Source organism: Tripterygium wilfordii, chromosome 19 (genome assembly GCF_013401445.1).
Source record: "Tripterygium wilfordii isolate XIE 37 chromosome 19, ASM1340144v1, whole genome shotgun sequence".
Classification (NCBI taxonomy): Eukaryota; Viridiplantae; Streptophyta; class Magnoliopsida; order Celastrales; family Celastraceae; genus Tripterygium; species Tripterygium wilfordii.
In genome coordinates this window covers 11,316,949-11,328,852 of record NC_052250.1, presented here as the reverse complement: position 1 = coordinate 11,328,852, position 11,904 = coordinate 11,316,949, and the positions used below count along the sequence as shown (strand labels likewise).

General features: G+C 37.0%; 1 protein-coding gene across 1 annotated transcript; it reads left to right on the top strand.

Annotated features, from left to right (window-relative positions):
• The first annotated feature begins 1,785 nt into the window (after window positions 1-1,785).
• Window positions 1,786-7,282, top strand: LOC119986101 (hexokinase-3-like). The gene is made up of 9 exons (XM_038830652.1): window positions 1,786-2,375; window positions 3,385-3,535; window positions 3,642-3,821; window positions 4,220-4,294; window positions 5,386-5,541; window positions 5,642-5,740; window positions 5,822-5,949; window positions 6,492-6,573; window positions 6,670-7,282. The coding sequence occupies exons 1-9, from the start codon at window positions 2,101-2,103 to the stop codon at window positions 7,051-7,053; spliced, it is 1,530 nt and encodes a 509-aa protein (XP_038686580.1). The 5' UTR covers window positions 1,786-2,100; the 3' UTR covers window positions 7,054-7,282.
• Window positions 7,283-11,904: the final 4,622 nt, after the last annotated feature.

Here is an 11,904-nt window from a genome sequence, read left to right as displayed (position 1 = left end):
AAAAATTAAAAAATGAAAAGAGAAATAGGTGGGAACAGTGGATGGTGGCTTTTATGTGTGAGCACAGCTGGAACTAGCGGGACACAGCTGGCATATCGTATGGTACGCAGTTTATCGACGCCGTTTTGTTTTTTTTTTTTTGCTCTTTTAGTATCAAAGCTGTCTCCGAACCCACCCCCCATTTTTTATGCAGACCAGAGGTCCTGAACCGGCTTCCATTTCTCTTTTTATTTTGACCCTTCTGGCCTCCTTGTCCTCCATAAATGCCGGTCGTGTCCTTCGATAATGAGATTGTTAACATTGTGATCTGTTACGCTATTTGGGTTTGTATGCCATTTAGGGTATTGTTGGTTTTCAGATTACCAAAATATCCTTCAATCTCCCGATCGTTTTTTTTTTTTAAATTTTTTTGAAATCAAACATTGAATACACGTATGTCAAACCTAATCGATTACTAATCAAACCACCTTTTAGTGGCATGACCATGCAAATTTTCTAAGGCATTAATTGCACAAATGGATATTGAATGGGTTATTAATAGGTAATTAATAATTTTTTAATGGATTAACAAAATATATGACCATTTATATTCTAAATGAATTATAGTTAGTCTCATAGTCTTATGGTTTGATTCTTCAACCGTTTTGTGTGTTGTTTGTTGACCGTTATGTGCTTTTTACAATTGGAAGCAATAGTTACTCTCATGGTTAATTCATATATACTAACACCTAATGCACTTATGCAAATGAGTATAGCAACCATCACTATCCAAGTATAATAGTCTTACGAATTTTAGTGATTTTTTCGTCACAATTATCTCAAATATTGAGATCAACTCACATGATTTTTGGTCCGAATGCTTGAATTTTTCTGACCCGAATTAAACCAAGTTCAGACATAAGTTATTTGTCCAAAATCTGGATTCAAACATAAAATTTTTGTCCTATTTACAACTGAGTCAGAGTCCAAACACATAAATTTTGTCTAATTTAATTGTCCAGACCCTAACCCGGATTAACTTATTGTTTGAATTTAAATCAATCCAGGTGTGGTCAATTAAGTATGTTCGAAATCCAATCCAAATAGGGTTTGAATATGTAAATATTTTGTAAACATATGATGTTGTTCAACCCGAAGCCAACCCAAAATTGATTTTTTGCTATCCCTAATCATGTGTGCCAAACTCATTATTTAAGATAACTGAGACAACAAACACTTCGATGTTTCGCATATTCACAACAAAGTATTGACATCATCCTACAATTGTCACCAAAAACTACCCAAAACTATTCAAAACTATCATTATATGGGTGCATGAATGATAAAATACTTGGTTTGGTTTGCTTGCCCTAGCCATGGATTTGATTTAAGTCTAGACAAGTGTCACAATGACTTTGTTTGTACAATAAAAGATATTATATTATTTTCTTTATTGCATGTCTATTGAAATTGTCTTAATCAAATGTGGGTCAAAGTAATGCCCTTTCAAAACATATTGGTAAAAAAACAACATCATGACCAAAACCGTAATATCAAGTGTATTCAATGGGGAATTACTCGCACCAACCCCACAAAAAAAGCTTCCTTATAAAAAGACGACAGCCGAGCGCACATAAAGATACACAAGTCAAACTTGCTATTAACCCTAAAATAAAATCTTTCTTTAAACGGTAAAAATAATTATATCGCCGAATATCCTCTGCCTCCCTAAACAAATCCGTCATTCAGCTAATCCTCAAGGGTATATGCGGTATTTCATCTTTCCATATAAGTACTCTAGTTCGCTTTCCGACGCTGCTTCCTGCAAAAACCTCTCCCTCTCTCTCTTTGGGAAATCGAAAAGAGAAGGAAAAAAAAAATTCACTCTTTGAAGCTTTTCCTCGAACAGGTTATCGGCAAGCGATTCACCGGCGATAACCGTCGGTTGAAGTGATTGAAAGAACCTTAAAGGCTAAAGGCACGCAAAGGAACTCTTCTTTGGGGTATGGTGAGAAGACACCGGTTTACTGGTTTGATTGATCGGAGACTGATAGGACTGCAAAGACGCGGCCCTTCTCTTTGATGTTGAGGGGAAAAGTTTGAGTGCGTTCGTACGGGTAGATGGGGCGGCGGGTTGTGGTGGGAGTGGCTGTGAGTGTGGCGGTGGCGACTTGTGCGGTGGCGGCGGTGGTCGTGGGGAGGAGGGTAAAGAGCAGGAGGAAGTGGAGGAGAGTGGTGAGAGTTTTGAAAGAATTTGAGGAGGCGTGTGGGACCCCCGTGGGTAGGCTTAGGCAGGTGGTAGATGCCATGGCGGTGGAGATGCACGCAGGCTTGGCCTCGGAGGGAGGGTCTAAACTAAAAATGTTACTCACTTTCGTTGACAAACTCCCCACTGGGTAAAGCCTCTCAATGTCGTGGCTCTTTCTTTCGTCCCCTTGTGTTCTATTGATGAGTTTTTCTTGTTTAGAGGCATACTTCACCGGAGTTGGAATTGGTTGTTCTTTGACTAATCTGTGGTGTTTGACTTGTATAACGTCAACATATTCCTCGATTGTTGTTTACTCCTGTGTTGGCGGGCATACATGGGTGGTAAAATGAATTATATGACATGTGTTTGCTAGTTAATGTATTGATAAATGTGACAATTCGTGTATGTTGCTATCAATTTCGTGTTGCCTGCTGATTCTGCTGGCCTTGATTTTTATGTGTGCTTATATATTTGTTTGTGGGGCTCTCTATTCTTTTCCACGGACACCTGTGTTTGTTTCATTGATTTCATTCGTGTTTTGGCCCCTTTTCTTTTCATTATTGTTTTATGATTTTGTTTTGCTTTTGTTGGTCTTTCATCCTCTTGGCACCTCTCTCCCTTTCTACCCCAATTTAATTTGACATTAGTGCCCAATGGTTTTCTATTGTTAATTGAGAGGGTCTTGTTCCACACCCCCCCCCCCCCCCCCTCCGGGATTCTTTTGGCCATTCTTTGTTTTAAGTATTTCGTTTTGTTTAGTCTTCAATTCCTTATTTATGCTGTTACGATTGATTTTTTTTTTTTTTGGTATTATGCTCTTTTTGTTTGTGTTTGCACAATGCTTGTTCCTTCACAATATTTTCCAATTTTTGAATCATTTTTTTCGTTCTTGGCGGGCTGTTTATTTTTAAATGGCACTGATGGGTGTTTTGTGAAATTGAGGTTTAGCATGGATGTACTTGCTTTAGAGTCATCTATATTTTTTAAATGTATTCATATCTGTCATTTTGACATTGGTTTTCTTGAGTTGAGTCATGTCAAAGCATTTTTTGTATTCCTTTTGATTCCCATATAAGTGCCTAAAAGCTTTTAGGGTTCAATCAACATGCTTGTTACAGAAACCATAACTATGAATTGATTCTTGACTTTGTTTCCAGAGATGAGAAAGGATATTATTATGCTCTAGATCTTGGGGGTACGAATTTTAGGGTGTTGCGGGTCCTGCTAGTGGGTAAAAGGTCCTCTATCTTGGCACAGGATGTAGAACGCCAATCCATTCCCCCTCATTTGAAGACAAGCACAAGTGAGGTAACTGGGTTATTACCATACAATGTTATCTTTCTCAGGTCGTTCTGTTGGAAATTTTATCTTCTATCCATATGTATGAAAGTTATGTACTTATGTTTCTTTTCAGGATCTATTTGATTTTATAGCTTCAGCATTGAAGCAGTTTGTTGAAAAAGAAGGAGATGGTTCACAGATTTCTCCCATCAGGAGGGAACTTGGCGTCACATTCTCTTTTCCTGTGAAGCAAACATCAATTTCGTCAGGGATTCTGATAAAATGGACAAAAGGGTTTGCTATTGAGGACATGGTTAGTTGAATGATGTTCTGATAACCTTTTTTTTTGTACTGTCTGTATGCCATAAGTAACTTTGTTATAGCCGACAGCTTGGATGTTTGAACTATAACTCTAACTTCTAACTGCGTGATGGAGCAGTAAGGCTTTTGATTATTATACGTAAATCTTGATGATGGCATTGTACTCTTACAAAGTTGCTGTGATTTGATCACTTGTTCCTCTTCCTTGCACCAAGTTAGCCATTATGATCATATTTGTTGACAACATACCACAATTTTAGTTAAAGTAAACTTGGAAAGAAACCTCTGTTGTTGTAGAAGCCTTTGTTGTTGGTTGTTGTTGTTGTTCTTCTTCTTTCTATTATTAATGACGGTGATGTGATAATAATATTTGGAAGAAATGTTCTTTAGGTTGGAAGGGATGTTGTTGAATGTCTACAAGCAGCATTGACGAGGAATGGTTTAGAGATGCATGTCACAGTGTTGGTAATGTCATTGCTCTCTTATTAACTTTGTGCATGCAATATCACCTGTTTTTTTTGTATGGATTAGGATAAATATGCCTATTTGACATTTTTTTTCTTTTTACTGAGATCTCTATCACTTTAGTATAGGCGCCCTCGCGCACACACGTGTTGTTAATGCCCTTTAGCTCGGTCAAAAGTGCCTTGAAGTGGAGACCTGTGTATGATTAGAATGTGTTACATGTGATCTTTCAAGATATAATTGGCCTTCTAAAAATGTTCTTGTACACAACAGATTATGAATAAACTATGTGCTGTTTTCTTTCTTTTTGTATTTCTCAGCTAAAATTGTCACAAATGTGTTTATGACACTAGATTTTTATGCTTTGTGAATCAATCAATAAATCAAGGCTAGAATGATGCAATTCCTATATCAGTAATAATACTAGTTCAGTTAGTTTGGGTTCCTTTAGAATTTTTAATAAATTTGTTTTTGACTTATAATATTGAAGTGGGGTGCAAAAGAGGAGCATGAGGATTGTAAATGCTTGCTTTACAGCTTTATATGTTGGTTATGGGCATTGAGTATCTATGTTGCAATTATGCTAAGATTAGGGGCAAACCTTACACGATACCAGATTTCTTAAATCATGATTCTGAATAGTTCTAAAAAGAAATCCTCCAGGAAAAGGAAAAGTTGGTGTAGAATTCAAATGTCTGGGCAATTGAAAAATCTTCTCATGTAATTTGTCTGAGTATGAGAATTTGATTTAGAAATTAGAACTAATTGATTTCACTGCAGAAGCTAAGTGGCCGAATTCAGTGTTGCGATACTGACATTGTAAATTTTTTTTTTTCAATTTTATAATTTTTTTGTCAAGGTTTTCTAATGAAATAAAGGACCATTTGTTTGTTTTGAAAAGAAAAAGATGATTTAGAAGAAGGTTCTTCATCTTTTCCTTGGTAAGATTTAGATAATGAATGCAGGTGTTTCAAGTCCTACTTTAAAGACGTGTGCATGATGATGCATCTGTGGCCATAGTATAGGACATCTGCCTGTATTACTTGTTACTTGTTCGGTATAATAACATCCTTTACATTTCTTTTGTGCAGGTTAATGATACTGTGGGAACATTTTCTCTGGGACATTATCACGATCCGGACACTGTTGCTGCAGTTATTATTGGAACAGGAACTAATGCCTGCTATATGGAACGGGCAGATGCTATAATTAAGTGTCAAGGACTTCTTACGACTTCTGGAGGCATGGTATCCTTCCTTCTGATTCAGTCAGTCATTGTTACTCGATCTATCTAAGAAAGTTGTTACAGTTTTAGTAAACTGCTGTTTTAACTTGTCTTTTAATTAGGTTGTCAATATGGAATGGGGGAATTTCTGGTCATCTCATCTGCCAAGAACTTCTTATGATATCGATCTTGACACTGAAAGTTCCAATCCAAATGATCAGGTGGGAGAAACATTTGTTTGCAGTTTCTGCTGTTTTGATGTTAAGCTCTGGATCATCTCAGAAACTTCTTTCTTGCTACAGGTTTTTGAGAAGATGATATCAGGTATGTATCTGGGGGACATTGTGAGGAGAGTGATTCTCAGGATGTCACTGGAGTCGGATATCTTTGGACCTGTCTCTTCTAGGTTATCAATGCCTTTTATTTTGCGGTATGTATAAGATGTTATTTACCATTGTTTATTCACTTTATTCTACTTTTGCCCAACTCATGAACATCAATACTTCATAAACATGCTTCACTTTAACTTTATTAACTGCTATCATGCAATATTGAGCAAAGATTCTGAACACATAGACCTTGTTACCAATGTAAGTTGGTTTTCACCTACTCCCAAGTTACTGCTACAGGCTATCCAAACTCTATTTATTCCCTACTGTTACTTCCCTAGCATGTCCAAGTTGTTTTTCATGTCCCTACTCATGAGAATTATTTATGCATGAATACGTTCTCTTTGTTGACTTTAACATGATCTGGGGGCTATTAACCACTTTTTTGTTTGGCTGGTGGACTTGAGAACCAGCTGTTACTTAGTTCTTTTATGGCTGAAATTAGGGTTAATCTTTTTCAATTCAATATGTTGTTTGATTTACTTGCATCCAATCCAATGGGAAGTGGTTTAGGGGAACTCTAATTTTTGAAGTCAGTTCATCCATTTAAACATATTTTTACTGTTTGCTTATGCAACTTCAGGACACCTTTAATGGCTGCCATGCATGATGATGACACTCCTGATTTGACTGAAGTGGCAAGAATTCTGAAAGAGGTTCTCGAGGTAGACAGGCATAGGAGTTCATTTTTTTGCTGTTCCTTTTTGGTGGAGTAATACATTTCATCTAAAGCTTATTAAATGATTTCTTTTAAAAAAAAGATTTCAGAAGTCCCTCTGAAGGTCCGGAAGCTGGTCGTAAAGGTATGTGACGTCGTGGCGCGTAGGGCTGCTAGATTAGCAGCAGCTGGTATTGTGGGAATCTTGAAGAAAATAGGACGGGACGGGAGTGGTGGCATTGCAAGTGGAAGAAGCAGGAGTGACACTAAGATGAGAAGAACCGTTGTCGCAATCGAAGGGGGTTTATATACAAGCTATACAATGTTCAGAGAGTACTTGCATGAAGCCTTGCATGAAATCTTGGGGGAAGATATTGCCCATCATGTCATTCTTAAGGCAACAGAAGATGGTTCAGGTATAGGTGCAGCTCTCCTTGCCGCTGCACAATCATCATCCAACACTGTTGATAGCGTACAGTTATCATGACTACATAATTATATATACACACACATATATATAGCCCCTGTAAATATAGAATTCATTTTCCATTTTTAATATCTTCCTACATGAAAAAAAGAAAAAGAAGGCATGTTCCTAAGCGGTGCATTTCAAGATTGCATCTCATATTCTTATTGTATCTTCCTTATTTGTTTATTTAATTGTAATTTTATCTTTTCTGTTCATTGTAATTGATGGGTGAACCTGTGATTAAGCATTTTGTCTACGAGAGAAAATGAGTTTGAAAGTCATTTTGTTTTGAGAATAGCATGGTTGAATGCATGTCACATGATGTAAAAAGCATGAAAAATGTCATATTCAAAAAGATTTAGCAGCATTTAGTGGGACCATAAATATATATTATTGACACCACAACCACTTAAATTGGCCTCTTACACCGGCCTTGTCCGCTATTTGACCATTCCTGGGGGCTGTCTTTGTCCACATTGACACTCAAAAGTTATTTCAAAACGTCATTCAAGGCCGTGGCCTTTACCAACCATCGAAAGGTCAGCGAGAAACGTATGAAAGTAAAAAGTTTTTCTCACGATAATTATTGCGCATTTATTATCCACTTGTCTCATTAAGACACATGTTCCACATAAACGCATGGGTGCGACTTTTAGTTGGAAGGTTTCATTATGTCTTGAGCTCTACAACGTGGAGTCCTTCTTCTCCTTTCGCTGGGTTGGGGAGGTCCCTTATATGGGTGGAGTCAGGAATTATTGTTAGGGGGATTGTTAAAAGTTGACGGGGCTTCAAGGGCATCGCCCTTGAAATTTTTTTTAAGGCTATTTATAATATTATACCTATTTAATTGATAGCACATGTTATTGAGATTAGTTCATTAGACAATTAGACTTATTGAGAGTTGAGACTCTGAAAACGAACTTTCGATATATACAAATGTATATATTCACTTACTAAAACATACACATAAGAATATATATATACACATAAAAGATATATACAAATATACATACAGAATAATTCTCCTATGCGAACCAAAAGTGTGAAGTAACTTTGTGAACTTCAAATCCAATGGTTGTAATAAAACAAAACAAATATATATGGTTGAAAAGTATGTTCACAAAGTTGGTTCACACTTTTGGTTCACATAGGAGAATTATTCTATACATATATATATAGTAGTGTATACATATGTAGTAAATATAGATATATTAGTTAGTGGTATATATATGTATACATATGTTATATGTAGTGTATATATGTATGAGTTGTATATATAGGTATATGTTGTAGTGTGTGTATATATATATGTAGCGTACTATTGTGAGGGGTTAGGGCTGGGGGGGGGGGGGGGGGTAAAACCTAGTGTAGTCCCCCCTCCCTTTGCCCTTGCTTGGTTAGAGTAACTATAATAGTGGTTTTTTATTAAGGACTACAAAATGTATTGAGAGATGTATTTTGATGACGTGATTGGGTATTTTGATGATGTATTGAGAGTGTACGCTTTATGATATTTCACTTGTCACAAGGTTCCCTTTTATATGAGTTGTATGAGTTCAAGTTTTGGTAGGAGTAGATATCATCACCCACCCTGATCTTATGTGAATTTACCGGAAGATGAATCATATGCCGATTCCTTTCCTAAGCGGGGTCGGTCTCCTTTTGGACTCTTGCATTTCCTTAGTGTTTGGTCACAACTGGTAACCAGGGAGTGTTGCTCGATATTATGCCAGAGGGGCGTTTCAGTAGTGCCGAGACGTTCTCTCCTCAGTTATCGTGCTTTATGTGGACTCTTTGGATGCTTGCTCTTCGGTTGGAGTCCTGGGCTCGACATTGGACAGGGCCGGTCCGGAAATATGAGGCCCGGGCCTATGCCCCATTTTGAGAATTTGGAGTTGGGCTGGGCTTGGCTTGGCTCTCAAAATGAGGCCTAGGCCCAGCTCAGGCCCTTAAGGCTCGGCCCCTTGGGCTGCGCCTCGGGTCAGGCCTCGGGCCTTTGAGTCGGGTCGGGCTCGACTTTTTGACTATATATATTTATATATGTATTTTTTTGAGAAAAATGTATTATATATATGCATGTGTAATATACATGTATTACATATATGTATATGTATTATGTATATATATATACACATACATTGCAATAGTATATATATATATATATATATATATATGTATATATTACATTTAGATATACATATATATATGCAGATAGTGCATGTGTGTATATATAATATATATTTAATAGATATATATATATATATATATATATATATATATATATATATATATATATATAAATAATGTATGTTGCTTAATCGGGTTTGGGCCGAGCTCGGGCCAAGCCAAAATTGGCTCGAGGTGTTGGGTTCGGGCCGGGCTCGGCCTAAAAAATGGAGCCCAGCCCGCGGATCAAATGGTGACGACCCCTAATCTTGGTAGGTGATCGATGGAGCAGATGAAATTAATATCAGAGTCTTTATCTTTAAATAATTTTATTTTTATTTGAAATTGTAAAAGATCAAGAATAATGAAAGAAGAGGAAATTAATATTTTAATGCTCATATTAGAATAAAGACTCTGATGTAACTGTTGTTGAATAGAGATGCTGTGAATTGAAAAAAAAAAATAGTATTCTGATAGAAAATATAAGAAATCTTTAAAGAAATATATTCAGATGATTGTTACCAAGTTCATCATTTTATTCATATAATGTCCCTTTTATAGGAACCAAATAGTATGTGAAGAGTCATCCATATTTATGATATCATTAATACATGAAATGTATAAGGACATCCACATTCTTTGAATTAGCCACATACATTCATCATAACACTCCCCCTTGGATGTCTGTGTGATAATGATAAGGTGCCTCGTTAAAACCTTGCTTAGGAAAAACCTAGTGGGAAAAAACCTAGGCGAAGGAAAAAGAGTACACCTATTTTATAAATCATAATTCACACATTGAACATCCTACCTTGTCAATCTTATATGTAGGATATAAATTGATCAAGGAAGAAATATGTTGATACAATGCGCTCCCCCTGATGAAAAATCATTTAGATCTTTTGTTGAGGTGTCCCATCCCTATGCCGTGGACTAACTTCTGAAAAGTTGATTTTGGTAAAGCCTTAGTGAAAAGATCTGCTAGGTTGTCTTGGGAACGAATTTGCTTGACTTGGACTTGTCGACTTTCTTGGAGTTCATGCGTGTAGAAGAATTTCGGTGATATGTGCTTAATGCGGTCGCCCTTGATGAATCCTTCATTAATTTGTGCTATACAGGCGGCATTATCTTCATACAAGATTGTCGGTTCCTTCATTGTTGAAGTAAGACTACATGTGCTGCGGATATGATGAATTAGAGATCTTAACCAGACACATTCTCTACTGGCTTCATGGAGGGCAAGAATCTCTGCATGGTTGGAAGAAGTTGCAACCATAGTCTGCTTGGTGGATTTCCATGAGATAGCAGCATTACAACAAGTGAATACATATCCAGTTTGTGAACGACCTTGGTGTGGATAAGAAATATATCCAGAGTCTGCGTATCCAACAAGATTTGGGTCATTCATGGAATCTCTCGAATAAAATAAACCCATATCTGTTGTCCCACGGAGATATCGCAATATATGTTTTACTCCATTCCAATGTCGACGTGTTGGCGCTGAACTATATCTTGCCAATAAATTTACTGAGAATGCGATATCTGGCCTAGTACATTGAGCTAAATAGAGTAAAGCGCCAATGGCACTAAGATATGGTACTTCAGGACCAAGAATCTCTTCGTTATCTTCTCTAGGACGGTATGGATCTTTCTTAATATCCAAAGAACGTACTACCATTGGAGTGCTCAATGGGTATGCCTTATCCATAGAGAATCTTTTTAGAATTTTTTCGGTATAGTTTGATTGATGAACCAGAATGCCATCGGGATAATGCTCAAGTTGTAAGCCAAGACAATATCTGGTTTTCCCGAGATCCTTCATTTCAAATTCACCTTTTAGATATGCAGCGGTCTTGATGATCTCTTCACGAGTTCCAATTAAGTTCATATCATCAACATACACTGCCACAATCGCGAAGCCGAAATTCGACTTCTTTACGAAAACACATGGACATTTAGCATCATTAATATAACCTTCCCTAGTTAAACACTTACTAAGACGATTGTACCACATTCGCCCAGACTGCTTTAGTCCATATAAAGAGCGTCTTAACTTAATGGAATATAATTTTTGTGATTGTGCAACCGTTGTTGGTACGTCAAGCCCTTCTGGGACTTTCATATAGATGTCAGCATCTAACATTCCATATAAGTATGCAGTAACAACATCCATAAGATGCATGTCGAGTTTTTCCGAAACAGCAAGACTTATCAAATAACGAAATGTAATCGCATCCATTACAGGGGAATAAGTTTCTTCATAATCAATTCCAAGTCTTTGAGAAAAACCTTGAGCAACAAGGCATGCCTTATATCTTTCAATTTCATTTTTCTCGTTGCGTTTTCTTGTGAATACCCATTTGTAACCAACGGGTTTTATATCACGTGGTGTTTGAACAATGGGTCCAAACACCCCCCGTTTTTCTAAGGAGCTTAATTCAGCTTGGATTGCGTCTTTCCACTTTGGCCAATCTATTCTCTGTTTACATTCTTTAACAGAGCGTGGATCAATTTCTTCATTGCTCTTCGCAATTTCTGCAGCTACTGCGAAAGAAAAAATATCATCGATGATTATCTCACTACGTTCCCACAATTCAGCCGCATATGCGAAATTGAATGAAATTTCCACATTTTTAGGTACCTTTGCCTCTTCAGGGGCATTATTATTTGCATGGTAAATTATGGGTTGGGAGTGAATTTCGT

Excerpts from the sequence above, each read along its gene's own strand:
- LOC119986101 (XM_038830652.1), top strand. The coding sequence starts at position 2,101 with ATGGGGCGGCGGGTTGTGGTGGGAGTGGCTGTGAGTGTGGCGGTGGCG. Across the intron at positions 4,295-5,385 it reads AGATGCATGTCACAGTGTTG|GTTAATGATACTGTGGGAAC; the intron begins GTAATGTCATTG and ends TCTTTTGTGCAG. Across the intron at positions 5,542-5,641 it reads TTACGACTTCTGGAGGCATG|GTTGTCAATATGGAATGGGG; the intron begins GTATCCTTCCTT and ends TCTTTTAATTAG.